The sequence below is a fragment of the Panthera pardus genome, unplaced genomic scaffold (assembly GCF_024362965.1).
Source record: "Panthera pardus isolate Hobbes unplaced genomic scaffold, ASM2436296v1 HiC_scaffold_13, whole genome shotgun sequence".
Taxonomy (NCBI): Eukaryota; Metazoa; Chordata; class Mammalia; order Carnivora; family Felidae; genus Panthera; species Panthera pardus.
Genome location: NW_026526688.1, coordinates 53,955,034 through 53,982,578, shown reverse-complemented (window position 1 = coordinate 53,982,578; position 27,545 = coordinate 53,955,034). Strand labels below are relative to the sequence as shown.

Below are 27,545 nucleotides of genomic sequence, written 5' to 3'. Positions count from 1 at the left end.
TAGAAAAACCAGATAAAGACATCCCAGGAAAAAAAATGTATACAGCCGATATCTCTTAAGAATATAAATGCAAGAAAACCAGAAAAATACTAGCAAACTGAATCTAGCAACATATGAAAAGAGCTATACACCATAATCAACTACAATTATGGAATGAAAGCAAGTTGGCTTAGCCTTAAAGTCAATGTAATACACTATATTAATAGAACAAAAACCAAAACTAAATGATCATCTCAACAGAAGTAAAACTTTGTGAAAAATCCAACAGTCTTTCGTAACAAACACAACAAACTAGAAACAGAAAGGAATTTCCTCAACCTGATAAAAGGCTTCTATGAAAAACTTACAGCTAATAACATACTTAATGGTGAAAAGCTGAGTGCTTTCCTACTAAATTCTGGAACAAGGCAAGAATGTCTTCTCTTGCCACATCTATTAAGCATTGTAGTGAGAGGTTCTGGCCACGATAATTAGGCCAACAATTAAGAAAAAGGCATTCAGATTGAAAAGGCAGTACTAAAAGTATCTCTACAAGCAGGAAATATTACCTTGCATGTGGGAAATCCTAGAGAATTCACTAAAAATCTAGTTGAACTGCTGAGTTCAGCAAGGTTATAAGATATACTATCACTATACAAAAATCAGTTGTGTTTCTCAACACTAGCAATAAACAATAAAAAATCAAATTAAAAAAACAATTCCATTTATAATAGAACCACATAAAATAAAATACTAATAAGTAAATTTAATGAAAGAAGTGCAAGGCTTCCACACTAAAGAAATACAAAACATAGCTGAACAAAATTGAAGAAAATTGGAACAAATGGAAAGTCATTCTGTCATTAATTAAAACACTAAATATGGCTAAATCAAAATACTTCCCAAGTTGCTCTACAAATTCATTTCAATCTCTCTCAAAATATCAACTGCCTTTATGCAGAAATTTACAAGCTGATTCTGAAATTAGTATGGAAATGCAAGGGACCTAGAATAACCAACCAATACAGCCTTCAGGGAAAAAAGAACAAATTTGGAGGACTCACATTTCCCCATTTCAAGGCTTGCTACAAATCTACAATAACTACAAAACATGTTCATCTCATATAGATATGCAGTTCACTGGAATAGAGCTGAAGTCCAGAAATGATCATTTATGGTCAACTGATTTTCAACAAAGGACTAAAGCTATTCTATAGCGAAATATCAGTCTTTTCAATAGATGTACAGGGAGAACTTTGTGTTCACATGCAAAAGAATGAACATCTACCCCATCTCATACTATTCAAAATGGATCATAGACCTATATGCAAATTCTAAAACTACAAAATTCTTAGAAGAAGGCATGGGGTAAATCTTTATAGCCTTGGGTTAAGCAATAATTTTTTTAAATACAATACCAAAATCACAAGAAATAAAAGAAAAAAAGTGAGAAATTTGGCTTCCTCAAAATTAAAAGTTTTGGGGCTTCAAATGACACAATTAAGAAAGTGAAAAGACAATCTACCAACTGGGAAAAAGCATATGTAAGTCAATACTAAAAAAAGGGAAATAACTGAATCAGAAAATAGGTAAGAAAATTGAATAAACATCTTTTTCCAAAGAAGATATGCAAATATCAATAAGCACATGAAAAGGGGAGCCAGGATGGCTCAGTCTACTAAGTGCTTAAGTGTCAGATTTCAGCTCAGGTCACAATCTCAGGTTCATGAGTTCAAGTTCCACCACATAGGGTTCTGGGATGACAGCACAGAGCCTGCTTTGGATCCTCTCCCTATCTCTCTGCCCCTCGCTTGCTCTCTCTCTCTGTCTCTGTCTCTCTCTTTCTCTCTCTCAAAAATAAATAAACATTAAAAAAAGCACATGCAAAGATTTTCATCATTACCCATTAAAGAAATGTAAATCAAAACCACAATGAGATATTGTTTCACCCACTAAAATGGCTATAATAAAAGAGATGAACAATAACAAGGGTTGGTTAGGATGTGGAGAAACTGGAACCTTCACTGATTGATGGAATGGTTGTAAAATGGTGTGAATACTTTGAAAAACAGACTGGCAGTTCTTTAAAATGTTAAACATAGATTTACCACGTGATCCAACTTTCCACTCCAAATTATATACCCAAGAGATATGACATAGATTCACCCCAAAATATGTATATGAGTGTTCATAAGTGGCTCATAAGTTGGAAACACTCCCAATGTCTATCAACTGGTGAATGAATAAAAAAAAAAAAACAAATGAGGTATATCCATATAATAGAGTACTATTCGGGAATAAAAAGGAATGAAGTATGGAAATATGCTACCATGGGGATGAATCTCAAAAACTTTCTTCAAAGTGAAAAAAGACCATCACAAAGACCACATATGATTCCATTTATATAAAACATCCAGAAAATATAAAGCTATAGAGACAGAAAGTTGACTACTGATTACCTAGGGCTGCTGGATGGGAAGGAGTGCTAATGGTTATGAGGTTTATTTTTTTTAGGTGATAAAATGTTCTGAGATATGGTGATGGTCGCACACCTCGGTAAATATACTAAAAATCACTGAGCTGTGTTCCTTAAACAAATGAATTTTATAGTACCTCAATTATATCTCAATAGAGTTGTTGCATTGTTTTAAATGTTTATTTATTTATTTTGAAAGAGAGAGAAAGAGTGCGAAAATGCAAGTGAGAGAGGGGCAAAGAGAGGGAGAGAGAGTGATGCACAAGCGGGCTCCACACTGTCAGTGCAGAGGCCACAGGGTTCTGTCTCACCAACAGCGATATCATGACCTGATCTGAAATCAAGAGTCAGATGCTTAACCAACTGAGAGCCACCCAGGAGCCCCTCAATAGAGTTGTTAAAAAAAAAAAATTCCTTTGTTACAAGATGAACAAGGTCTGAGGATCTAGATAACATGGCAACTAGAGTTGATAACACTACTGTATAATTGAAATTTGCTGGGAGAGTAGAACGTAAATATTTTCACATACACAAAAGGTAAGTATGTGAAGGGATGGGTGTATTAACTAACTTGATAGGGGAATCTTTTAACAGTGTATACATATATTAAATCAGCATGTTGCACGCTGATTAACCTATTATTTTATGTCAATTACACCTCAACACAACTGGAGGGGGAAAAAAAGCCTGCTTGCCGATACAGAGCTAAAGGGAAAGTTTCCTGTTTAGAGTAAATCTGCCCCTCCCAGGAAAAGATTGTAATACTCTCACATGTACAGACAAATTCTCCATGTTCAAATCCACTTTTTATTTACTATTTTACTCAACAAATACTTGTTGAGTATCTTCATACTTCAGCAGACTGAGGAAACAAAGAAATAAACTATATATAATCCTTGGCTTTAAAAACTTTTGGTAATAAAGGAAACAATACGTAAGTAAGCATAGAAATTAAAGATAAAATTTTAGGCAGTGAAAGCAGTAAGTGGAAGGGGGCATTTGGGCATTTAGCATGTGTTTGTTATGGAGTCATTTGAGCAGTCCGGAACTATGTGAGAGTATTGAGTTTGGGACAATTTGGGGAAATAGTATGTTTGTGTGTGTAGAAGAATGTACGTAGAGAGGTATGTATGTAAGTATAGAAGAGCATGTACAGAAGGAAGAGCAAATACAAAGGACCCAAAGCAGGAATCGGTGGGTGTACGTAAGAAAGCAAGCCACTGTGGCCAACTCATAGAGTAAGGGGAGACGTAGAAGAGAGTCTTGGGGAGACCCCAAGTTTGTGGCATTTTGTTACAGCAGCCCTAGGAAACCAGTCCACCAGCTTATACCAACTCTAGTCGCTTCTTAGCATCTCTCTAAAATTTGCTTGTCACTGTGACTGACCCTGGAGAGTTGAGCCAGGACCCTGGTATTGACCTGCTTGCCCTTTATCTTTGGGTTGAGATCTTAACCTTGAACTCCCCATTAAATTAAATATCAGCCTCATCCCTGGGCTAAGAAAACAGCAGTGACTTTTTCACCAGGTACTATGAATTGATTAAAGAGATAAAAGAGATTGAAGACCTTGTAGAGTGAAAGGTCAGGTCACGGTACTGGCAATCGATGAGCCAAAGAGGAATCATAGTTACTGTAAGGAAATAATAGGAGCAGCAGCTGATGCCAGTGGGAGGCTGTGGACTAACCGCACTGAAGTGATGATTCACTTGTGGGTGGTTTAACAGAATTTGTAGGAATAGTTTAGGCAGCAAGAATAAATATTATGGGAATAGTCCGTACTGATTGAGAGAAGAGAACAGATCTCATGAATGTGCAAATATATCAATCCTTGGTGTTAAAGACAAAATCTTGGGGCGCCTGGGTGGCTCAGTTGCTTGAGTATCCTACTTCCGCTCAGGTTATGATCTCCCGGTTCGTGAGTTCCAGCCCCGTGTGGGACTCTGTGCTGACAGCTCAGAGCCTGGAGCCTGCTTCAGATTCTGTGTGTGTCTCTCTCTCTGCCTCTCCCTTGCTCACATGCTCGCTCTCTCTCTCTCTCTCAAAAATAAATTTAAAGTTAAAAACATATATCTACCCTCAAAGGCAAAAGGCTGCTGTGTCAGTGTGAGTAGTAGGTGCTTAGGTAGCAGTAACTTGAAATGCATAAAACTGTAGCCAAAAGAGAGGTTTAGGCAAATTAAGCTTTAAAAAAAAAAAAAAGCAATTTCTTTCATTTTGTCATCAAACATAACGTATATTGTCCAAGAAGAGCTAGAAAGTACATTTTATTGTTCACATAGAAATTAAAGGAACTTTTTTTTTTTTGAAATATTGTTTAGACAGAACTATGGGCTTTTTGCAAAAGAAAAAAATAGATATAATTGAGCATTTCTTTGATCCTATACGAATCAGTTATATAACAACATGCATTGAGTTGAAGTATTCGTAAATTTCACATACATTTGTTTTCTGCTGTCACTATGAAAAATACTGAGCTATAAATAGTTAAAATAATTAATCTACCACTATAATTAAGAAATATTGAACATCATAAAACCAGAAGTCACAGGCATTATAAAGAATGCTCAAACCCTACCTGTGTTGTAATGTTTAGTGCAGTATCGTAAATCTTTCTCTTCTTTCAGCAGAAACTGGGGCAAAGTGAGTCCTTCGGCCACTTGTACAGGCGCCTCATCTTGCCATTCAAAAATGAGATCATTCATTGTGTACCCAACTAGGTAAAACATAATAAACATATTAATAGCATAAAAGCGCATTCAAAGAAATAAAATTAAAAAAAACAAAAAACTTGTACATTTCACATAGGGTGGGAAGACCAGTGTCATCTTAACTGGATAGACTGACAGTTTCATCTCACCAAAGTCTGTTGAAATCTATTCTCATAGAATACTCACCAAATAATATGAGAAAACATAGTAGGTTAATAAAAACCATGACATAGCATATAGAAACTTCAAAGGACATGCATATCCGTTGTTTCCTTGGAATGGGCCACAACAGAATTATTACAACAGTTCATTTTGGTTCCACTCCATTAAATATCTCCTCACCTCTCAAAGTACTCAGGACTCGTTCAACAAAAACTGAAATTGTTACTGATTAGGAAAAGGCCTAAACTGTAATATCTATGGGGGAAAATATCAAGGCTTATATCTTTCTTTTTCTCTCTCTCTCTTTCTTCTTTCTTTCTTTCTTTCTTTCTTTCTTTCTTTCTTTCTTTCTTCCTCTTTCTTTCTTTCTTTCTTTTCTTTCTTTCTGTTTATTTATCTTCAGAAAGAGCGAGCAAGAGAGAAATACAGAGGAAAACACGAGATGGGAAGAGAGAGAGAATCCCAAGCAGGCTCTGAATATTGTCAGTGCAGAGCCCGACATGGGGCTCAAACTAATGAACCATGAGATCATGACCTGGGCCAAGATCAAGAGTTGGATGCTTAGGCGACTGAGCCACCCAGGCACCACAAGCCTTCTAGCTTTCTTGATTTAATCATTAACTATTTTAGTTGATGGCATTTGCTTCTACATTCCAAATCCCAAAATGAACAAAATGGTATTTTAAATAGAAATGCCAGCTATTCAGAGAAACTCAGAGTACAAAGAAAATCCATGTGAGACAGTTTGTGGAGGAGGAAACTCTTGCACATACTATTGGTGAATTCGGGACAGAATTAACCAATATATTTTGTAATAAGTCAGCATCTTTTAGTAAATGAAAAATTCATATTTATATAGGAGTGGCACCTAAGAAAAGAAGGATTTCATCTTCCCCCTGTTCTGAATGAGAAGCTGCTGAAACATACACTTAAAGACAAAAAGTGAATGGAGCTTTTGGAGGAAGACTGCTACCATGGAGGTAGAGAGAGGACATAGGATCTGGCTTCTGAGCTAAGTCAAGTGGGCGATAAAGGAAGCAGGAGCTCTAAATCCATGAAGCATCAAGCAAGGGAAATTGTCCCAAACAAGCTATCCTGGAAATGAGCTGGTGTTGTAGGGAAGAGGCTGTTGAGTGATTAGGAACAACTGGTATGGAGCAGATTTGGCTGGACAGAGCAATGTGTACAGAAGGGAACTGATCATCCTCCCTTCTCCCACAATACCTGGAAAAGAACCTTCCGGAAAGAGCAGAATCTGGAGTCAGAGGTTCAACTGCACGCACCTAACCCTTGGGCATATCTAGTAGAATATACTAGATGGCGGGATGGTAGTAGTGAGAGCATCAGTGATTAGAGATAGGATCTCTCTGGACTTTGCGGGAGTCTGCTGTCGAAGTTTTAACACAGTGTCATGAGTGTGATGGCTCCTTATGGAGCGAGAACTATTTGCTAGCTGTTGGAAAGTCACCTAGAGTGAAGGCGCATGTCCGAATTCTGGTTTCAGAGCAGATATGGGAACCTACAGGGCTACGCTTGATTTGCTTTAACTGTAATACGTTTCACTGAACCTCGCAATTAATGATTTGGTTACTAGTGATTAAAAGGCTCTTCCTTATATTCATAAGCCCTCTGATATATCCATTATAAATACCATTTTACCCAGAGAGAAAATACATGCAATTTCTTAAAGATCAAAGGTAGTAAAACAGGGGTGGCTGGGTGGCTCAGTCGGTTAAGCGTCTGACTCCTGAATTCCCCTCTGGTCATGCATGATCTCGAGGCTTGTGAGATCGAGCCCCATTTGGGGCTCTGTGCTGATAGCACGGAGCCTGCTTGGGTTCTCTCTCTCCCTATCTCTCTGCCCATCCCTCCTTGCACGCTTTCTCTCTCACAGTAAGTTTTAAAAAAAAGACATTAAAAAAAAGATATTAATACAGGCACCACTGCTTATCTGCTTCCAGGTAAGACATGTGCCATATTCTCCCATACCTGCAATGACTAAGACAAAATATGTGAGATTTCATTCCAATTTAGACAGACCAATGGAGAAACTTCATTTTGTTTTTACATTCTAAGTTTTTCTTGGGGTCTTCTGTGAAAAGAAACGAGCTCTCTGAGATTTCCTCAAAGCAAGCTGTAGTCTCTAATGCCATTTATAGGCAGTATTTTTAGCTTCCTTATGTTAGACAATTGCCCACACAAAGTGACTTAGGTATGGGAAACTCATAATCAAAATATGCTAGCTCCTTATGGTCCCTAAAATATCTGCTTGAAACCAGAAAGATAATAGTCGGATGGCATGGATGGGGGTAATTCTTTTGTTCTGAGAAATTTACTGGGATGTCCAAGGAAGATAACTAAATGGTAATTTTGTCTCAATAAACCTTCAAATGTGACTTTAAAAAAATCAATACTCTTTTCCACAGTTGAAAGTGTTGTAACATTCTTATGCTCTTGTTCCGAAGATCTTGATATAAGCTTGAGAATGTTAAGAATAGGATTGACTAATGAGATCAAGGTGGTGAGGTGAATTGCCTTGTATCATAATGAACTTCACAACAAGAAATACTCTATTCAGGGAACAGAGACATTAACCCTAATTTCAGCCAACAATCCCATATGGTAGCTGCAGTGAAACACGTGCACAAATGATTCAATGCAACCAAACGTTCAAGTATTTACCGAGCACCAGCTGTGTGTTAGACGTCCTCCTAGGCTGCAGGGATGATGAGGTGTTATCACAGGGTAGAACGTAAATGGCAGGGGAGAGGTACAGAGTGCTGAGTGCATTCAGAAGGGGGATCTATGATAGCCACTTAGGCCTCGTTTGAGTTGGACCTTGAAAAAAAGATGTGCTTCATACAAAGAATGTGAGAAAAAATAAGGCCCTCAGGCACAGAGAATGGTATAATTAGTTGAGGGAAACTGCAAACTCCCAGGGTTTGTAATAGTAATAGAAATAGCTTCGTTTGTTCTAGAGACAGTTTGCACGAAGGCGATATGGAATGAAAAGATAAATTAACGTAAGATTGTGTGCATTTTAACTTCCAGGTTGAGAGCTTTGATTTTTTAACATTCCCTGTGGGCAATGATGAACAATTGGAATCTTTTGAGCAGAGGAGTGATATGACAAAAACTAGGCTGTAGGAACATTAGCAAGATCCATTCGTGAGTTTCTCAAGGTCCCAACTACTTTCATAATTACGAGAAGACATTCACCTTTTTCCTTGTGTTGACATTCGCTGGATCGGATCGTGAAGAAACAATGGAGGGTAAAACTTCTGGTGCTTTAGCATAATTAAAGACAATGGCAACAAACTACCTGCGTGGTTATTGTGTCCTTAATGCCACATCTTGTAGTGTAGTACTAACAATGCTAATTCTAAAGAGTGTCTAGCATCCTTGATGAAGCAGTAACAATGATCATTTTATGACGTTTTGACTCTTGTGTAAAAGTCCTTTTAATATCCTGTGTGTTGGGGCGCCTGGGTGGCTCAGTCGGTTAAGCGGCCGACTTCGGCTCAGGTCATGATCTCGTGGTCCGTGAGTTCGAGCCCCGCGTCGGGCTCTGTGCTGACAGCTCAGAGCCCGGAGCCTGTTTCAGATTCTGTGTCTCCCTCTCTCTGACCCTCCCCTGTTCATGCTCTGTCTCTCTCTGTCTCAAAAATAAATAAACGTTAAAAAAAAAATTAATATCCTGTGTGTTAAAATGTTAAGTATCTACAAAGTACTTCAGCTACATACTGTTTTATGATGGTTCTTCTAAGGAAGAGTACTGGGGTGACTGATCGGCCAGTTACACCAGTTTTGTTTGTGTGTGTGTGTGTGAAACATCATTTTTACCTGAAAAAAAAAAAAGGCTGGTAAACTATAGTTATTATTTATGGCAAACCATTTTCTCAAAAACAAAGGAAGTGAGTCTATCATATTGAGGGAAATAACTGAGAGTATTTGTCATCAATGATAGATGTTGAACTTTCAAGTCAAAATTGGACTTTTGGAAAAATTGTTTACGCGACATTTAAAGTTCGAGACTTAAAGTTCGAGAGAGAGATAGAGAGTGGTGGGCAAGGGGCAGAGAGAGGTGGGGGAGGAGAGAATCCAAGTAGGCTCCACACTGTCAGCATGGAGCCTGACTCGGGGCTCGACTCACAAACTGTGAAATCATGACCGAGTGGAAATCAAAAGTCAAACGCTTAAACTACTGAGCCACCCAGGCATCTTTGTTGTTTTAAAGAGCTGAGTAGTGTTTCATTGTATGTATATTCTACTTTTTTGTTTTATCCATTCATCTGTCAATGGATATTTACATTATTTCCACTTCTTGGCTATTGTGAATAGTACTGCAATAAACATAGTGGTGTTAATTTTTTTTTTTTTTTGAGATCCTGATTTTAATTCTTTTGGAAAAACACCTAAAAGTAGAATTACTGGATCGTATGGTTCTTATTTTCAATTTTTGCTACAACACGGATGAACCTTGAGGATATTATGCTAAGTGCAATAAGCTAGTCACAGAATAACAAATACTGCAGGATTTCACTTATATGAGGTATATAAAATAGTTAAATCAATTGAATAAGAGTGAAATAGGGACTGAGGGTGAAGGGAAAATGACAATTACTAATCCACCAGCCTGAAGTTTTAGTCAAGCAAGCTGAATATGCTCTAGAGATCTGCTGTGCAGCATTGTACCTGCAGTCAACAATAATACATCCTTAAAAATTTAAGAGAGCAGAACTCACGCTAAGTGTTCTTGCCACAATAAAATAAATTTTTAAAAAGTCGTTTGCATTCTTGAGATGGCAAAGAAAAAAAAGTCTCATTCTTTTCCGATGGTCCTTAAGGAATATAAGTCAGAGATAATATTTCAGTAGCTTGTTTTGTCAAAATTGGGGATTAATTAAAAATATATTTAGGGAAAAATAAGTTGAGGAAACTTCGAAGTTTCAGGTCTAAGTAACTGAAAGGTAGCTATGCCACAGTCTTTACTTTATATTTCATGTCATTAGAGTAGCCTTCTCTGACCATCTTATAAAATACTTTTCTTCCAAACAGTCTGCATAGCTTTTTCCTGTTCACTTTTCCCACATAACTTATCTCTACTTGACATTGCATATATGCATCAAGTTTTTAGTATTTTTCTACCTAGCCTCCAAGAACTGAAACTTCATAAAAGCTGACATTATTCCATTTTGGTTACTGGCATATTTTTAAGTACCTAAAATAGTATATGGCATATATCAGGAATTTGAATATTTAAATCAGAAATAGATAAGGGAGGAGGTAGGGGAGGGTGTGTGTGTGTGTGTGTGTGTGTGTGTGTGTGTGTGTTTGTATTTTATTTTTTTATTTTATTTTAGACAGAGAGAGCATGTGAGAGGGAGAGAGGGTCAGAGGGAGAGAGAGAAAATCTCAAGCAGGCTCCACACTCAGAGCAGAACCCCATGTGGGATTCGATCATACTATCCCAGGATCATGACCTGAGCCAATATCCAGAGTTGGATGCTCAATCAACTGAGCCACCCAGGTGCCCCTATGTGTGTACTTGTATATGAAGAGCTTATTTTGGGGTACCTTGAGTTTAAGATGCCAGCAGAAGATGCAGGTGTTGATGGTCGTAAGTCTGAACATTGACTTATATGTTGAAAATAATTGAAATCATTCACATATGTTCTGAAAATGAGGTCAAGATCAAAGATAAAGGTTTGAAAGTCACCTACCTATGGATGATGATATTAAAATTACACATCTTGGTTTGCCAAGACAGCCCTTTTTTTCCTCATATCCTCTCTGGCTTAGCATTTGTTCTAGATTTTTCATTTTAAAATTTTATTTATTTATTTTATTTTATAGGGAGAGAGAGAGTGCGATTGGGGGAGAGGGGCAGAGGGAGAGAGAGAATCTTAAGCAGGCTCCACACTGAGTATGGAGGACTTGATCATACAAATCTGAGATCATGACTGAGACAAAATCAAGAGTCAGATGCTTAACTGACTGAACCACCCATGTGCCCCAAGATTTTTCATTTTTAGATTAGGTATTATTCGTCATTGTTTTAAAATACATCATTGTTGCTTTGACTGATCTTCAATTTTACTTCTAGATTCTCCCATGGCATAAGAGTATGAGACTATTTTAATAGTTTCACATTAAATTAAATTTGTACAACAGCAAACATCCGGAATGGTCCACCTGTCTTTATTGAATCCTTCCCATAACGAAGAAACTACCATCTTCCTTTCAGAGGATGCTGACTCCTGAATTGAGTGGGGGCAGAAGTGTGTAACTTTTCCCCTCTGCTGCCCACTTGGTGTACAAACCTGTGACATCTGTAAGGTGGGTTAAAGTATCCAAGTGTCATGGATATAAGTGACAAACCTATAAGTGAAAGCTGAGCAGTGAATGCTTTGAAACCTACAAACATTTCTTTATTTCATTATTTGGCAACACTCTTACATTTCACAATAAATCCTTTTAGCAGAATGGGCTAAAAGAAATGAAAGTTCAATATTCATTGGAAAATTAAGCAACAAATTTCTATTTACAAGAAAGTTGATGATGAATGTGTAACATCAATAAACACTGTCTATATCTAACATTCACAAAAGCTCTGTCCACATAAAAGCCACAGGAACACAGAGCTAAAAACTCATCAACACCTACTTCAAAAGATACAGTCCTTTCAAGAACACTGCCCAAAGATGATCATTTGATATGTGCATTTGTAGGGAGCATTTACATATTACATTATAGAAACCAAGTCTTTATTTATATCAAACTGTTGCTCTTCTGAATTAATTTGACTCTTTTTTCATTTTAATTTTTCCTGGAAAAGTGCATGATGGGAAATTTGCAAGCAATGAAATGATGTGAGGCTTGTTTCAGTATCATTTCCTACTTTAAAGAGAAAATTGGTTAAATTAATTTTAAATTAATTTTTAAATCTAATTCTGTAATCAAAGTAAAGCTTTTGGAATTACATTTGTTGAAGATGAGCTATGTAATGTCACTGTAAATTCCATTGAGAAGTCTCTCTTAAACTCACTTAAAAAGTTCAACATTGAAAATAAATGTCCCTTGCTTGTGATAGAGCTGAATAAAATCTCTGTTGGAATTCATCACAGTTGTAAAAAAGCCAGTAAGTCACAGGGATAAAAGGTACAGCATAGGGAATACTGTCAATGGAATTGTAATAGTGATGTGCGGTAAGACATGTTAGTTGCACTTAAGGTGAGCACAGCATAACTTAAAAGAAAAAAAAAAGAAATCTGTGGAGCTGCGGCGTTTTGGAATTAGTTATGATGCATATATGATTTATTTTATATCCATAAACTCTTACACTCTATCAGTGAAAGAGTAGTGGTAGTCATTAACATTTATGACTTTTTTATTGGAACAGAGCACCTGAACTATACTTCCTTGTATCCGACAAAGCTGATGTAGAATTAAAAATTACACTTGATTGTGGCACAACATGCCTTCTCTATTTACTGCTTGTTATCTGGGAAATTTTTAAGAAGTATGAACATTTGAAGAAGTATTTTGTAAATCATCGTGTATGTTCTGCAATTGTATTGAACTTTTGATAAATACGTTCTCTAAATTTTGGTTGCAGTTGTTTAAGATCAGTCGGAAATATTTAATCAAATTATTTTAAGAATGGAACACTAAAATTTTGCATTTTGAAGCTTTTAGAAATGGTAATTATAAAAATAAAATTTCTATGCAGGAATACCTTGAGATTAATCCCTATAATATAAAGGAAAAAAATAATAAAATCTTAAATGACATGCACTATTTTTTTATTGGAATTTGATAGCTGTGTTTTGGAATGGGAAGATTATATTGATAGACTGCTTGTTTTTAATTGGATAAGTTATATTGAAATGGAAATGGGATTGAGAAGACATATACACCCAAATCTAAATTAGACAAAAAATTAAAAAAGATTCCTAAGTAGAAACAATTAATTTGACTGAGTTTTGTCCTAAAAAGCATATTTATTGATAAAAACCCCTCTTATTCAAGACAAAGACAATATCTGTAAAAATAAATGGCTTAAATAGTTACATATATCAATATAAAATACATAAAATCAAGCTCTGAATTTATCAAGTATTGTAGCTACCTCAACTATAGAGAATATTTTCTCATTGAAATCATTATATTATATGGCAAGGTCAACTGATAGTGTTAACACTTTCAAATTTAATACCAAAATTGCAACTTTAAAGAGAATTCCAATTATTTTGGTTTTCTCTTTAATATATATATATATACTTATATATATGTTATACATTTATATATATAATAAATATACATAATATATAAATGCATATATTTATTTAGAAAGGATATACTTTATTCATTATTATTATTATTATTATTATTATTTTGAGAGGGAGAGAGGGCACCAGCACAAGTGGAGGCGGGGCGGAGTGAGCAAGAGAGCAAATCTCAAGCAGGCTCCATGCAGAGCCAGAGGTAGGTCTCCATCTTCAGACCCTGAGATCATGACCTGACCAGAAATCGAGTCTGACGCTCAACTGATGGAGCCACCTAGGCACCTCAGAAAAGATAGATTTTAAAAAGAAATAGTTTAGGACTATTTAATTTATCCATTAACATTCTAAAAAACCTGTCAGTTAATAAATAGATACTATAAAATATAATAATTTCAATATCTGTGGTGCCTTTCCTTTACTCTTTTAAGTGTCCCCATTTTAATAAGTTATAGGTTACCCTGATAATAGGGAGGAGCTTTAGCGCCCCGATGGCAATGAGAAGAAATGAGTGGAAGACCACATGAACCGACGTCACTTCGCCACGTTCAACCCTTTCTACCCTCCACTTCAGGATGTTCCACCATGGCTCTGCGGGGCTGTACCTTCACATCCAACAAAATCTGAGGCTGGTAAAATCCAGTTCCCTTGGCATCATCATACTTTGATGTTTTCCTTTGTTGCGAGGATACAACGTTTCAGCCATACCTTCCAATCAGTTCTTATCTTCATTTACTTAGCCTTCAGGCTTTGTTCTAAAATCTTTTTGTTCCCTCAGATAATATGATATGGAAGCTACTTTGGTGTAAATCTCATGGTGGATCAGTTAGAAATTGAGATTCCCAGCTATATTACACGTTCATGAAACATTTATAACCGTACACATAGCCCGTGTGTGTATACGCGCACACACACACACATACACACACACACACACACAGAGTAAAAGAAGAGGGGTCACGACAAAACCGGTTAACACTAGTAAGAAGGATTGTTCAGTTGAGGCTAAAACATGTTTTTGTTTTTCAGTCCCTTTTGTTCAAATTTCCCAGTGTAAACGTGTTGGTTTTGAAGACATCATTCAGATGTATTATGTTATCATTAAAAAAAAAAATCAAATAACCTTTGGTTATTTAAAAAACAGTTCAAAAGACTACAGGAAAATAAAAGAAAAAGGATATTGTTTAATACCTTATAGTAGTATGTAAAAGAAATACTTATTCAAAGGGAAGGTATGACTGACAATATATTTAATTTGAAATCCGTTTTGAGAGTTATAAATAAACTATAGATTCACATTCAGTTTTAAGTGACCTAGAATCACATTTGGCCCAGCTTTCTCAGTCAAATAAAGGAGAGAGAGAGACTGAGATTTCTCGGTTTGACACAGCTTGCAAACGCTGATGTCCTTAACTAGCAGCTGGGATTTAAAAAACAAGAGGAAGAAAATGCTCACTCTTGGCACATGTTTGCTGATTATTGCCAGGAGGAATATTACTCAAGTAAATTTTATTGACTTGACAAGGAACAACTGCTATGTCAAAATGTATTTAACTAAAACATTTTTATTTATAATTTGTGCATTATTTCGAATAATCTTACCGTTAACCAGGTTGTTATATGTGGTTTCGTTTAAGTTATAGGCCTGCTAAATTATCTTAATAATTACAATTTCTCTAAGACTCTCTGGTAAACTAACCTATAACAATTACTCTACTAGTATTTTGGCTACTAGAACTAGATTTAAAAAGAACTGATGCTTGTTATAAATTTGTGAGCTATTAATTCACAGAAGTTTGCTCTGTCCACTTGATAGTTGTGTGACTGTGGGAAAGTCACTTTACCTTTCTAAACCTTCATTTGCTGATTTTTACAATAAAAAAATAATAAAACCTATTTCATTAAGTTGCACTTAGGATTAAATCAAATAATATATGTAAAGGATAATACAACCACTGTGATATCACCTTTTTGTAAGACACAACTACACCATCTTTTTTTTTTTATTGTCATGTGTTTAGAATATCTGATAATCAGCAAAGTCAAATTAGAAAGATGAGGACAGACTGAGACAGAATAGTCATGGTGTTAAAAGGGTGCAATAATGTTTAAGTGGGGAGTAATTTTATGAGTAGCTAGTTCATCAATGAATATTTTTGTCTCAGGGAAAACTTGCTTTCTAACTAACATTGTAACTGTAGAGGCTTCAGTAATAAATACTCGGAAAAACAAGAACCATCTGTATCTCTAACTAGCCAGGCAAAAGGCATAGAATTATTTTGAAAAATATCCACACTGTTTTAAATTATGAAAGAGCTTGAAAACAGTAGAGATCATTAGGAAATAATTGTGAGAAATCTTCACCAAACTCCTTAAATAGTCTCCAGAGTAACCAATCTGCATCATATCAGATGTGGTTTTGAAATGAATCTGCAAACTAAATAACAAAAACTTCCCATCTGTCTTTAGATCTTTCCATCCAAAAACCCCATTAAAGCGCATTTTGAAAGTTACAATTTGTGTCTAATTTTTTTTTAAGTTGACCTTAAGAATATCTTTTCCTATAGTTTTAGGGATTTAGGCTGTTCCTTGTGGAAAAGGGCCCTTTCCTCCCTGAATTATTTCCTTGTATTTTCTTTTCTAACCTGAGTAATTAAAATTTCTTTAGCTTTCTCACACTGGTGAGGTTTTCCTGTTTTGTTGCCAACATTCGTCTTTAGATAGGAAATCAGGAATTAGATCTTTTATTGATATAGTGACAGATTATATACACCATGTCATCTTTGGCTTTTTATAAAAAATGAAGCTTTATTACGAGTCTAGGAAATTATTACTCAATATTCTACAAAGATTAAAAATATCCTCCATCCCTTACTTTGCCTGGGAAACCTGTCAATTTCTAAATTTTCTTTATGGTACAAATCAAAGGCTGAAAATTAAATCTTTCATTTTGGTCTCACCCCTATTCCTGCACATCAATTTCTACTGTCAATCCCTCAGGGGCACAGTCTAAGTCATAATATGGCTGTGTTTCCTTCCCTCACAGATTAGCTATTTGTGAAGCAAACAGACAAAATGCATTTATAAATACAACTGTGATATCAATAAAAATTTGTCTTTTGAAGAGATAGCTTTGTGTTTTATTTCCTACAGCCAATTAAAAAAAGAAAGGATTAGGGGCGCCTGGGTGGCTCAGTCTGTTAAGCGTCCAACTTTGGCTCAGGTCATGATCTTGCAGTTCGGAAGTTCAAGCCCTGCGTCGAACTTGGAACCTACAGGCATCCTTACAGATATATTATTGGTTCAGTTCCAGACCACTGTGATAAAGCAAATATTGCAGTAAAGCTAGTCATTTGGCTTCCCAGTGCATATAAAAGTTATGTGTATACTATACTATAGCCTATTAAGTGGGCAATAGCATTAAGTCTAAAAAAACACACTGTACCTACCTTAACTTAAAAATATTTTATTATTAAAAAATGCTAACCATCATCTGAGCTTTCAGTGAGTCATAAACTTTTTTGCTGGTGCAGGGTCTTACCTTGACACTGATGGCTGCTGAGTGGTCAGGGTGGTGGCTGCTGAGGATTGGGGGGGCTGTGGCAATTTCTTAAAATAAGGCAACAATGAAGTTTGCTGCATCGGCAGACTGCTTTTCACCAATAATTTCTCTGTGGCACGTGATGCTGTTAGATAGCATTTTACCCACATCAGAACTTCTTTTAAAACTGGGGTGGGGGGGCTCCTGGGTGGCTCAGTGGGTGTAGTGTCTGACTCTTGATTTCAACTCAACTCATCATCTCACGGTTTGTGAGACTGAGCCCTGAATCAGGCTCTCTGCTGACCGCACGGAGCCTGCTTGGGATTCTGTCTCCCTCACTCTCTGTCTCTTCCTTGCTTGTGCTTGCTCTCTCTCTTTCAAAAATAAATAAACTAAAAAACAACAACAACAACAACAACAACAACAAAAAACCTGGAGTCAATCCTCTCAAACCCTCCTGCTGTTTTATTGACTAAATTTATGCAATACTCTCAATCCTTTGTTGTCATTTCAACAATCTTTACAGCATCTTCACCAAAAGTAGATTCCATCTTAAGAGACCACTTTCTTCGTTCATCCATAAGAAAGAGTCCCTCACCTCTTCAAGTTTGATCATGAGCTTGCAGCAATTCAGCCCCATCTTCAGGCTCCACTTCTAATTCTAGTTTTCTTGCTTCTCTACCACTTCTGCAGTGACTTCCCTCTCTGAGGTCTTGAGCCCTTCAAAATTTTCCGTGAGGGTTGGAATCAACTTCTTCCAAACTCCTGTTCATATTGATATTTTCACCTCTTCCCATGGATCACAAATGTTCTTAATGGCACCTAGAATGGTATATCGTTTCTAGGTTTATAATTTACTTTGCCCAGATCCATCAGAGGAATCACTAAGTGTGGCAGCTATAGTGTTACAAAATGTGTTTATTAAAAATAAGACTTGAAAATCAAAATTACTCCTCGATCCATGGGCTGCAGAATGCATGTCATGTTCGCAGACTTGAAAACAACATTAATTTCATTGCCCATCTCCCACAGAGCTCTTGGGTGACCAAGTGCATTGTCAATAAGCAGTCCTGTTTGGAAGCAAATCTTTTTTTCTGAGCAGTAGGTCTCAAAAGTGGGCTTAAAATATTCAGTAAACCATGCTGTAGACAGATGTGCTGTCATCCAGGCTTTGTTGTTCCATTTAGAGCACAGGCAGAGTAGATTTAGCATAATTCGTAAGGGCCCTGGGATTTTTGGAGTGGTCAATGAGCATTGACTTCAACTTAAAGTCACCAGATAACTTTGCCCCTAACAAGAGAGTCAGCCTGTCTTTTGAAGCTTTGAAGCCCGGCGCTAATTTCTCCTTTCTAGTTAGGAAAATCCTAGATGGCATCTTCTTTCGATAAGTGGCTGTTTCCTCTACACGAAAAATCTGTTATTTAGTGTAGCCACCTTCATTAATTGTCTGAGCTAGATCGTCTAGATAACATGCCGCACCTTCTACATCAGTTCTTGCTGCTTGACTTTGTGCTTTGATGTGATAGAAATAGCTTCCTTCCTTAAATTTCCTGAACCAAACTCTGCTAGCTTCAAACTTTTATTTTTTAGCTTCCTCACCTCTCCCAGCCTTCACAGCATTGCAGAGAGTTAGGGCCTTCCTCTGGAACACCTTTTGGGTTACGGGAATGTGGTAGCTGGTTTGATCTTCTATCCAGACCATTCAAACGTTGCCCACATCAGCAGTAAAGCAATTTTGCCTTCTTATCATTTGTGTTCACTGGAATAGCACTCTTGAATGCCTTCAAACTTTTTCCTTGTTATTGGCTAATGGGCCATTCCAACTTGGCTAATTGGCATAAGATCCCTAGCTTTCAGCTTATCTCAGCTTTTGACACGCCTTCCTCACCAACCTTAATCACTTCTAGCTTTGATTTAAAGTGAGAGATATGTGGGGGCACCTGGGTGACTCAGGCAATTAAATGTCCAACTCTTGATTTCAGCTCAGGTCATGATCTCATGGTTCCTGAGTTTGAGTACAGAACCTGCTTGGGATTCTCTCTCTCTCTCTCTCTCTCTCTCTCTCTCTCTCTCAAAAAAAAAAACAAACAAAAAAAAACACTTTTAAATAAATAAATACAGTGAGAGCAGTGAGAGATCTATGAATTTTTCCTTCATCTGAACACTAAAAGGCCACTGTAGAGTTATGAATTGGCCTAATTTCATTATGTCTCAGAACATAAGGAGGCCCAAGGAGAGGGAGAGAGATGGGGCGATGGCTGCTCAGTGGGGCAGTCAGAACGCATACATTTATTGACTGAGTTTGCTGTCTTATATGGGTGTGATTCGTGGAGCCCCAAAACAATTACACTAGTAACATCAAAGGTCACTGATCACAGATCACTGTAAAAAACAGTAATAATGAAAAAGTTTGAAATATTGTGAGAATTATCAAAATATGATCCAGAACCCAAAGTGAGCAAATGCTGTTGGAAAAATGGTGTTGATGGACTTGCCTGATGCAGGCTGTCACAAACCTTCCACTTGTAAAACACACGCAATGTCTGCGAAGCACGATCAAGTAAAAGCACAATAAAATGAAGTGTGCCTGTATACATGGGGCACCATTCTTTCCTTTGGCTTCAGAGGAATTCTCAGTGATGAGATTCAGCTTTCTAGGTCACTCTAAGGATAAAGTTCAGTTTTACTGTGGTTAGTTCATGTTGATTTTAATTTTTTTTTTTAATGTTTATTTATTTTTGAGACAGAGAGAGACAGAGCATGAATGGGGGAGGGGCAGAGAGAGAGGGAGACACAGAATTGGAAGCAGGCTCCAGGCTCTGAGCCATCAGCCCAGAGCCTGACGCGGGGCTCGAACTCACGAACCGTGAGATCGTGACCTGAGCTGAAGTCGGACGCTCAACCGGCTGAGCCACCCAGGCGCCCCGATTTTAAATGGCAGCAGAATGAATCACTATGATAAACACCATTTGAATTGCACCTAAGACATTTCTATTTATAGTTAAATATTGAAAAAAGGTAATTTTGGTTTTCTATTTTTTCTTGAAGTTCAGCGCGAGTGCTACATGAATGTACGTTCCATGAATAGAATAAGAATATTTGAAAAACCAATTTGACAGTAAATTTCATATATTAAAAAAAAAAAAACAAAGTCAAAAAAAAAGAAAGTTGAATTACTTAAAAAAAAGGAATTATTATCAATCGTTTCTGAAAAATTTTAAATGAAGTTGTGTAATTAAAAAAATACAGCATAATTTGTTTCACAAAAAAAAAAAAAAGAATATTTGAAAAACAATCTCTAGGAAACACATGTTAAAATGTTACAAAGAGTTTTCAGTGACTTTCTCTGTTTTACTTTTTCTGTTCGTCCTCCAATTTTCATTAAACTCAATGATGCTATCTTCTTTTCCTCTCTTTTGCGCTTTCTTTCCTTCTTTCTTTCTTTCTTTCTTCCTTTCATGTTTATTTTTGAGAGAGAACAAGGGTGCGCAAGTGGGGGAGAGGGAGAAAGAGGGGCAGGACACAAGATCTGAAGTGGGCCCCAGGACGACTGCAGAGAGCCTGATGTGGGGCCTGAACTCAGGAACTGCAAAGATCGCCAACCCACTGAGCCACCCAAGTGCCCCTTTTGCTCTTTATTTTTAAGACTACCTTCAGGAATCTCGTTTATCTTCACATCTCCAAGCAATATTGCCAATCTTATTTCTCTATATTTTCACAACCATTTCTTATTCAGGCTGTATTCCAAAACATCCAGGAATCTAAAATAAATTTCTGGTGAAGTTATATATTTTTACAAGAAACACAGCATATTTAAGCAGAAGTCAGCTTCTGCACTATTTTCTTCATGAATCGACTCTTTTCTAACTCATGTAACTGAAGCAACACTTAATCCTTGTGATTAAAAGAAAACTTGAATCGTCTTTATGCTTAATTCTTTATGCAAGTCATTGAAAAAGTCCTCAAAATGTTCTGTTTTTCTCATTATTGTCTCAGGTCTTTGAATTTCTTGTTAATTTATGTTGACATTAGCTATCCGCAGGGTATGGATTTCTTTTCATTCTCTTTTTCAAATACAGCTTTTGCCTCAGGTTCTTTTCTAATGTCTGATCAGTAGATATGACTGGAAAAGATGGAGTGCTCAGGATTTTCTTGTATTGTTTCCAATCTAGTGGACCCGCTATTATTTTCTTCTCTTCACCCTGCATCTCTTCTATGCAACCTAATTTCTTTTTTCTTTGAAGAGTTTCTCCAGGGGCGTGTCTAGGTTCTTAGACATTTCAAAGTACCAGTTTTAGGTTTTTTATGTGATTCTTTGAATGCTCTATTATTCCTTTTTCGTCTTCTTGAATAAAAGGCTTAGCTCCATGGTTGTTAGTACGAAGTTCTTCTTTCTTTCTTTCTTTCTTTCTTTCTTTCTTTCTTTCTTTCCTTCTTTCTTTCCTTTTTTAATAAAAGATCCATTTTATTTTACAGGATTTTGAGCTCAGCAATCTCCTCTATTTCTTTAAACAAAAAGTCACTTACTAGATGCTATCGGTTTCCAGATGTACCATTGCATAGTAATATGTAATAATTATTGGAATATAATTTATAGCAACTTTATATTGTAGTTAGTCATATTGCATTTTAGAGAGAGATCACAGTCCATCATGTGTTGATTTTTAGGAATTGATTAAAGCTTCCTTTGTGGCTTTTGTAATTGTAACATTTTTGTAAATGTTCTTGCATGCTAAAACAATGAGTTTCTCTTTATCTATCTTTAAATTACTTCTGTTCCAATATTTATACCTGTGCTTTCAAGTAAATTACTGATTTGTCTATTTTTTTAATTGTAGTTCTGCCTGCTTTTGCTTTATGTATTTGGAAGTCATATGGAAGATGTTTTTATAATTATTACAGCTTTTTTATATATGATTTCTTTATCAACATGTTACTCAAGCATTTGTGTCCAATAATTTTTTTCTATACTTATTTTTTTCTGATATTGAAATTATTATCTGGGAATTTTTTAAGAAACATTTCTAGATACACATTTTTTCTGACTTTTTTCCCAAATTTTTTTGCATAATGTTTTTAAAAAGCATTTAGTTGACAACATATTGTTGGGTCTTAATATTTGTTAACATCTAGTTTGAGAATCCCTATTTTGCTATCCCTATTTTGCTTCTCTCTTTAATTTAACCTTTGCATTTGTTTTAATTATGGTAGCATTGAAAGCTATTTTTGCTCTTTTTCTATGCTTCCTCTATACTATATTTTCATTTCTTTCATTTTTCTCCTTTCCCATTTTCTAGCTAATGAATCAGTATTTTTTAGTTCTGGCTTGAAAGTTATTTATTCCCTTTCATGCTACCCTTGGCTTATACATTTATTTATTTATTTATTTATTTATTTATTTATTTATCTATCTCATCAGTTTCTATCACAGGACTTCTCTTCCCAGGCCTCTTCCTGCCCACCTCTTTCCAGTAACTTGCTTCTCCAAATGCTAGGAATTGTGTGTCACCCAGGATTTTAAATCCAAGTCGTGAATATACACTTTTAGGGGTGTGAGGTCATTGCGAATTTAGACAAAATACACTTCTCTGAGTATTTTATTCACTTTCAGCACTGCTCTTCCCTTAGTCACTTTCCCTTTTGTGCTAACAGTATCCATGAACATATACTTATCATTTGTAGGAAGAACACCTCAACTGGTCCTCCAGGTCCTTAAAAACAGGGACTTTTGTGCTTTATGCATGTTGTGTTGTGTGGAATATGATACTTCATAGATATTTTCCAACTGACGCTTAGATCAATGAACATTGCTCAGGTCACTTAAGACCGTCCTGACCAGTGACAGACATTATTGAACATTCATTGAATTTAAGAAATGTGGATCATTACAGACCATTAAAACCTTTGCCTTTACTAAATGGGTAATGGTAATTAAGGAGGGCACTTGTGTTGAGCACTAGGTGTTACATGTAAGTGACAAATCACTAAATTCTACTTCTGAAACCAATAGAAAGATAGATACATAGATACATAGATAAAATGACACTGAAGTTTTGGCAACCCCAGTACCAGACACCATACACAGAACTCAATCCAAGATTATTAAAACAAAACAGCACACACACACACACACACACACACACACACACAAACCCTTTGCCTTTGGGACACCTGGGTGGCTTAGTCGGTTGAGCATCTGACTTCAGCTCAGGTCTCAGGTCATGATCTCACAGTTTGTGAGTTCAAGCCCCCACATTGGGATCGACTCTGTCAGACTGTCAGCACAGAGCCCGTTTTGGATCCTCGGTCCCCCTCTCTCTGTCCCTCTCCCACTTGTGTTCTCCCACCCAAAACATAAATATTAAAAAAAAAAAAACCTTTGCCTTTAAATTATGTGTCTTTTTTGCTCGTTTTCTATGCCTCTCAACCCAATTTGCTTTCTTTTTCTCCTTTGCAGTCAGAATTCAATCAATAAAAGACACTAGTTTCCTTATAGCTCTTGCTTTCCAGCAGATTAATTTGTCACTTTAAACAGTTATTAAAATTAAAAAAAAAAGTGAGTGGTTGCTCTAAAAGAGTTCACGAAAAGTATCTTGAAGGATTTGACTTCAGTAGCTTCTGTTTTGACAAGATTTTCTTAGCATCTGCTAAAGAAGCTTGATAAACAGTATCTCTGTTGTGAGCTTGATTAATGTTTAATAAGAGAGCAGGAAGTGTTTAATGACATGTGAGGCAAACTATTCGTTCCTGATAAAGGAAATACGAAACAAGAGGGAGGGGGCAGGAGGCTCTGTTTTCCCACTTAGAGTTTTTGATTGATTTGGAAATGTTCTGGGAAAAGCAGAAACAATGAAAGGTCCTGTTATGTCAGCTTTTTGTTCTGCAAAATAGCCCAGTATGCTTTCCTTACTCTAAAAAAGAAGTTCCTATGACCCAGTTATCCCTCAGGCACTGTACTCTTTCCCATCTTTCTTTAGTAACTAACATTCATGGAGTCATAGATGTTACTCACCACTCCCACTTTCTCATTGTGGACTTAAAAAAACACATAAAACTTCGAATCCAGATTTGACCCTCAGCATTCTAACCACATTTGTCTTTGTCATAAATAACAATGGCTCTGTTTTCAGTTGCCTTAATTTTTTTTTTTTTTTTGGTAGCATTTGATGCTGTTAAACAGATCTCAGCAGTTTCTTTTGAGATCGAATGATACTGATTTTAATTTGCTATCTAGGACCATCCTTTGACTGGAAGTCCTTCCAACAACCTCTAAATGCAGGCATTTCTAAAGGGTCCTTTCTTCTTTGTTTCCCTCTCCATCCTCCTTCAGAAATTTTATCTTACTGTTTGAAACACTTCCTATATGGCTTTTAATAGTGTATCCCCACTTCTAACTCCTCCTTTTTGGCTTTCTATAGTTAAATTCCCCAAACCTCGAATATATGATGAGATTTGTTAATATTCCCTTCCACATTTATTTCTCATCCTACTTTTTTTCTCTGTTAATATTTCCAGTATGATTCTATTTACCTAAGCTCTGAGCTCATCTGCTCCTAGAGACTCTGCTCCATTTTGTGTCAAAGCAAATGAAGGGTGGTAGCCTCTTGCCGCCCCCAAATATGCCACGTTAGCACAAGGATTATTTTGAGCTAAAGATGCTTGAAAAATAGCCGATGCCAGAAGGACACTCTAATCCCCTCCCCCCCTTTTTTCCCTGAAAACGAGAGATAAAAACTCTCATGTGAAAGATGTGTTCCCTATACCAGGAAAAAAGAAACATTCTTCAGTAGGGAATCAAAGCCCAGAGAATTCTGTACAGACCTCGTTAAAATAATTCTTATCTTCTTCGAGCTTCCCCCGCATAGTTTAGTTACCTTTGCACAATGGCCTCTCCTTGTTCAACCTGCTATAAAACATTTAGGTTTTGCCATTTCTCAGTCTTCATTTCATTCTGAGGAATCCCACATTACATAAAACTTACATTAAAAAAATTTGTATCCTTTTCTCCTGTTAATCTGTGTTATGTCTGTTTAATTCTCAAGCCCAGCTGAAAAAGGATAAAGAGGGTAAAGATAAAATTTTGCCTCCCTTAGAGTATCAACCTCTATTGTTTCTACCTTCCACATCATCCCCCTTTGTCCCTACTTTTCTTCTTCTCTCTTTTTTTTTTCTGAATATTATAAAAACTTCTTTTAAAAAAGATGTTTATTTATTTTTGAGAGAGAGGGAGTGGTAGTGGGGAAGGGGCAGATAGAGACAGGGACAGAGAATCTGAGGCAGGCTCTGTGCTGACAGAAGCTAGCCCAGTGTGGAGGTCAAACTCATGAACTATGAGATCATGACCTGAGCTGAAGCTGGACATCAACGAACTGAGCCACCGGGCACCCTATGACACCTTCTTAAATAACTGTGGTTCATTTGACTGAGAGAATTTTTAAGAACATTAAAAGCATAATATTGAGCAAATCTTTTTCTTTCTCCTAACTCTTGAACTGCTCCTCCTGCTTATTGGATAATGACAAAGGAGCATGAGGCAGGCTGAAGGTTAAAGCACAAGCTAGCACCCCCAACCCCAGGTGGGATCTGTGTGCTATTCCTCAAACACTCCTGGCTGCCCAAGAACAAAGAAAAGGGGTTAAAGTGCTTGCCATGGTAATGTGGGAAACTAAGGCAAATGGAAAATTAAATTCCCTTACTGCCTATAGCCCATTGACAAGTCCTTGAGACTGGCAGAGTGACCACCCTTTAGGAGCTCAGCTGCCTCAAGGATGACACTTTGCTGGGAGCAAAAGAGAACCTTAGCTTAACATTATCCCAACCTGGAGGATCCTGTAAGTCAACTTCCTTTATCTCAACTGCCCCAAGATACATGCTGGCAATTATACTCCAAGCTTATGGCCCCAGATATATATCTAAAGGATCTCATGACTGAGGTAGTATTAAACGGTAATAAATGGTGTTTCCCTAGCAACAGCTAGACCCTCAGGGTCCTGGAAAAGTGTTTCCAAAATTCCTTAAAGACTTACTCTATCCCTGACCTCCTCCCAACCTGAGGGTATACAATGAGTTACTGGTCATGACCTCATGCAGCTCTTCCTGCCCATGGGTCCTGTCCCCTTGCTTTAATAAAATCGCCTTTCTGCACCAAAGATGTCTTCAAGAATTCTTTCTTGGCTATTGGCTCTGGACCCTATGAACCCCCCATCACCCCAAAACTTCATCAGGTAACATCCAGCATGTCTGGTTTAGTAATCAGGGCAGTCATTTGTCTTAGATATTTTGCATATGATTTTTTTCCTGATACCCTTCTATGTACCTCATTTTGTTTGCAACCAAAATACAGAATCAGCCTATCCTCAAAATGCCTTCATGGTATCCACTGCTCTACTTCTGGGAATCTTTTGGTGCCCCTCCCCATTTAGATTTCTAAATAGCACTCCCAACTAACTTTATTCCTGCGAATGCTTACAATTTAAGAACTATTTATAAAAGTAATGCATTTAAATTTAACAAGAAGGAGTTATGAATAAAGAAAGAGAGATTTCCACTTTCTTGCTTCAAGAAGAGACATGGCCACATTCCCCCATGAAGTAGGCTCGCCATCTAGTGACGGATCCACCACACTACAAACCTTGCCTCTAAGGCCGGCAAATCTGGAGACCCACCTTCAAATTCTCCTCAAGGAATCCGTCAGACAAACTCCCCCCCCCCCCAATATGACACAGTACCACATAAAAAAGATTACACAATGATTCCTTTTTTATGGCATTGAACACTGAAAAACAATTAACTTTGGGCTGATTCTTTTTCTTTCTGTCTTTTTTTTTTTAAGTTTATTTATTTGGAGCGACAGAGAGAGCAGAGGAGGGGCAGAGAGAGAGGGAGAGAGAGAATCCCAGGCAGGCTCTGTGCTGTCAGCGCAGACCCTGATGCGGGGCTCAGACTCATTAACCATGAGATCATGACCTGAGTGGAAACCAAGAGTTGGAGGCATGACCGACCGAGCCACCCAGATGCCCCTAAGTTTGGGCTGATTCTATAGATAAGTTCAGAGAAACAGAAAAACTTGAAATTTTTATATGTTAACATTAAACAGTGATGTACATGGATCCACTTTGCAAGACAAAATTTAAAGGAATGGTTGTAAGCTTGGCTAAATCTCTGATAAAGTGTGAGAAATTTTCCTTCTTCTGAGATAACATATATTACATACCCAGCAGAGTATACTCTGAATAAATATTAGCTGGGTGGTGGCAAAACGGTTCAAAGTAAGCATAAGCTTGGGAACCAGATGGTCTGCTGTCACCACCTCCATAAATTGGAACACAATACTCAAGCACTCAAAATGGCCACTTTGACATATGGAAACATGGGGACAGCAATATCTTTTTTGT

The 27,545-nt window shown here is 36.9% G+C and overlaps 1 protein-coding gene across 2 annotated transcripts in view; it reads right to left on the bottom strand.

Moving 5' to 3' along the window:
* GLRA3 (glycine receptor alpha 3) overlaps window positions 1-27,545 on the bottom strand; it is a 206,832-nt gene that overhangs the window by 51,050 nt on the left and 128,237 nt on the right. For both annotated transcript variants that reach the window (XM_019440962.2, XM_019440963.2), the window contains exon 6: window positions 5,031-5,168. In XM_019440962.2, the coding sequence (XP_019296507.1) occupies window positions 5,031-5,168 (138 nt within the window). The remainder of the gene's footprint in view (window positions 1-5,030; window positions 5,169-27,545) is intronic.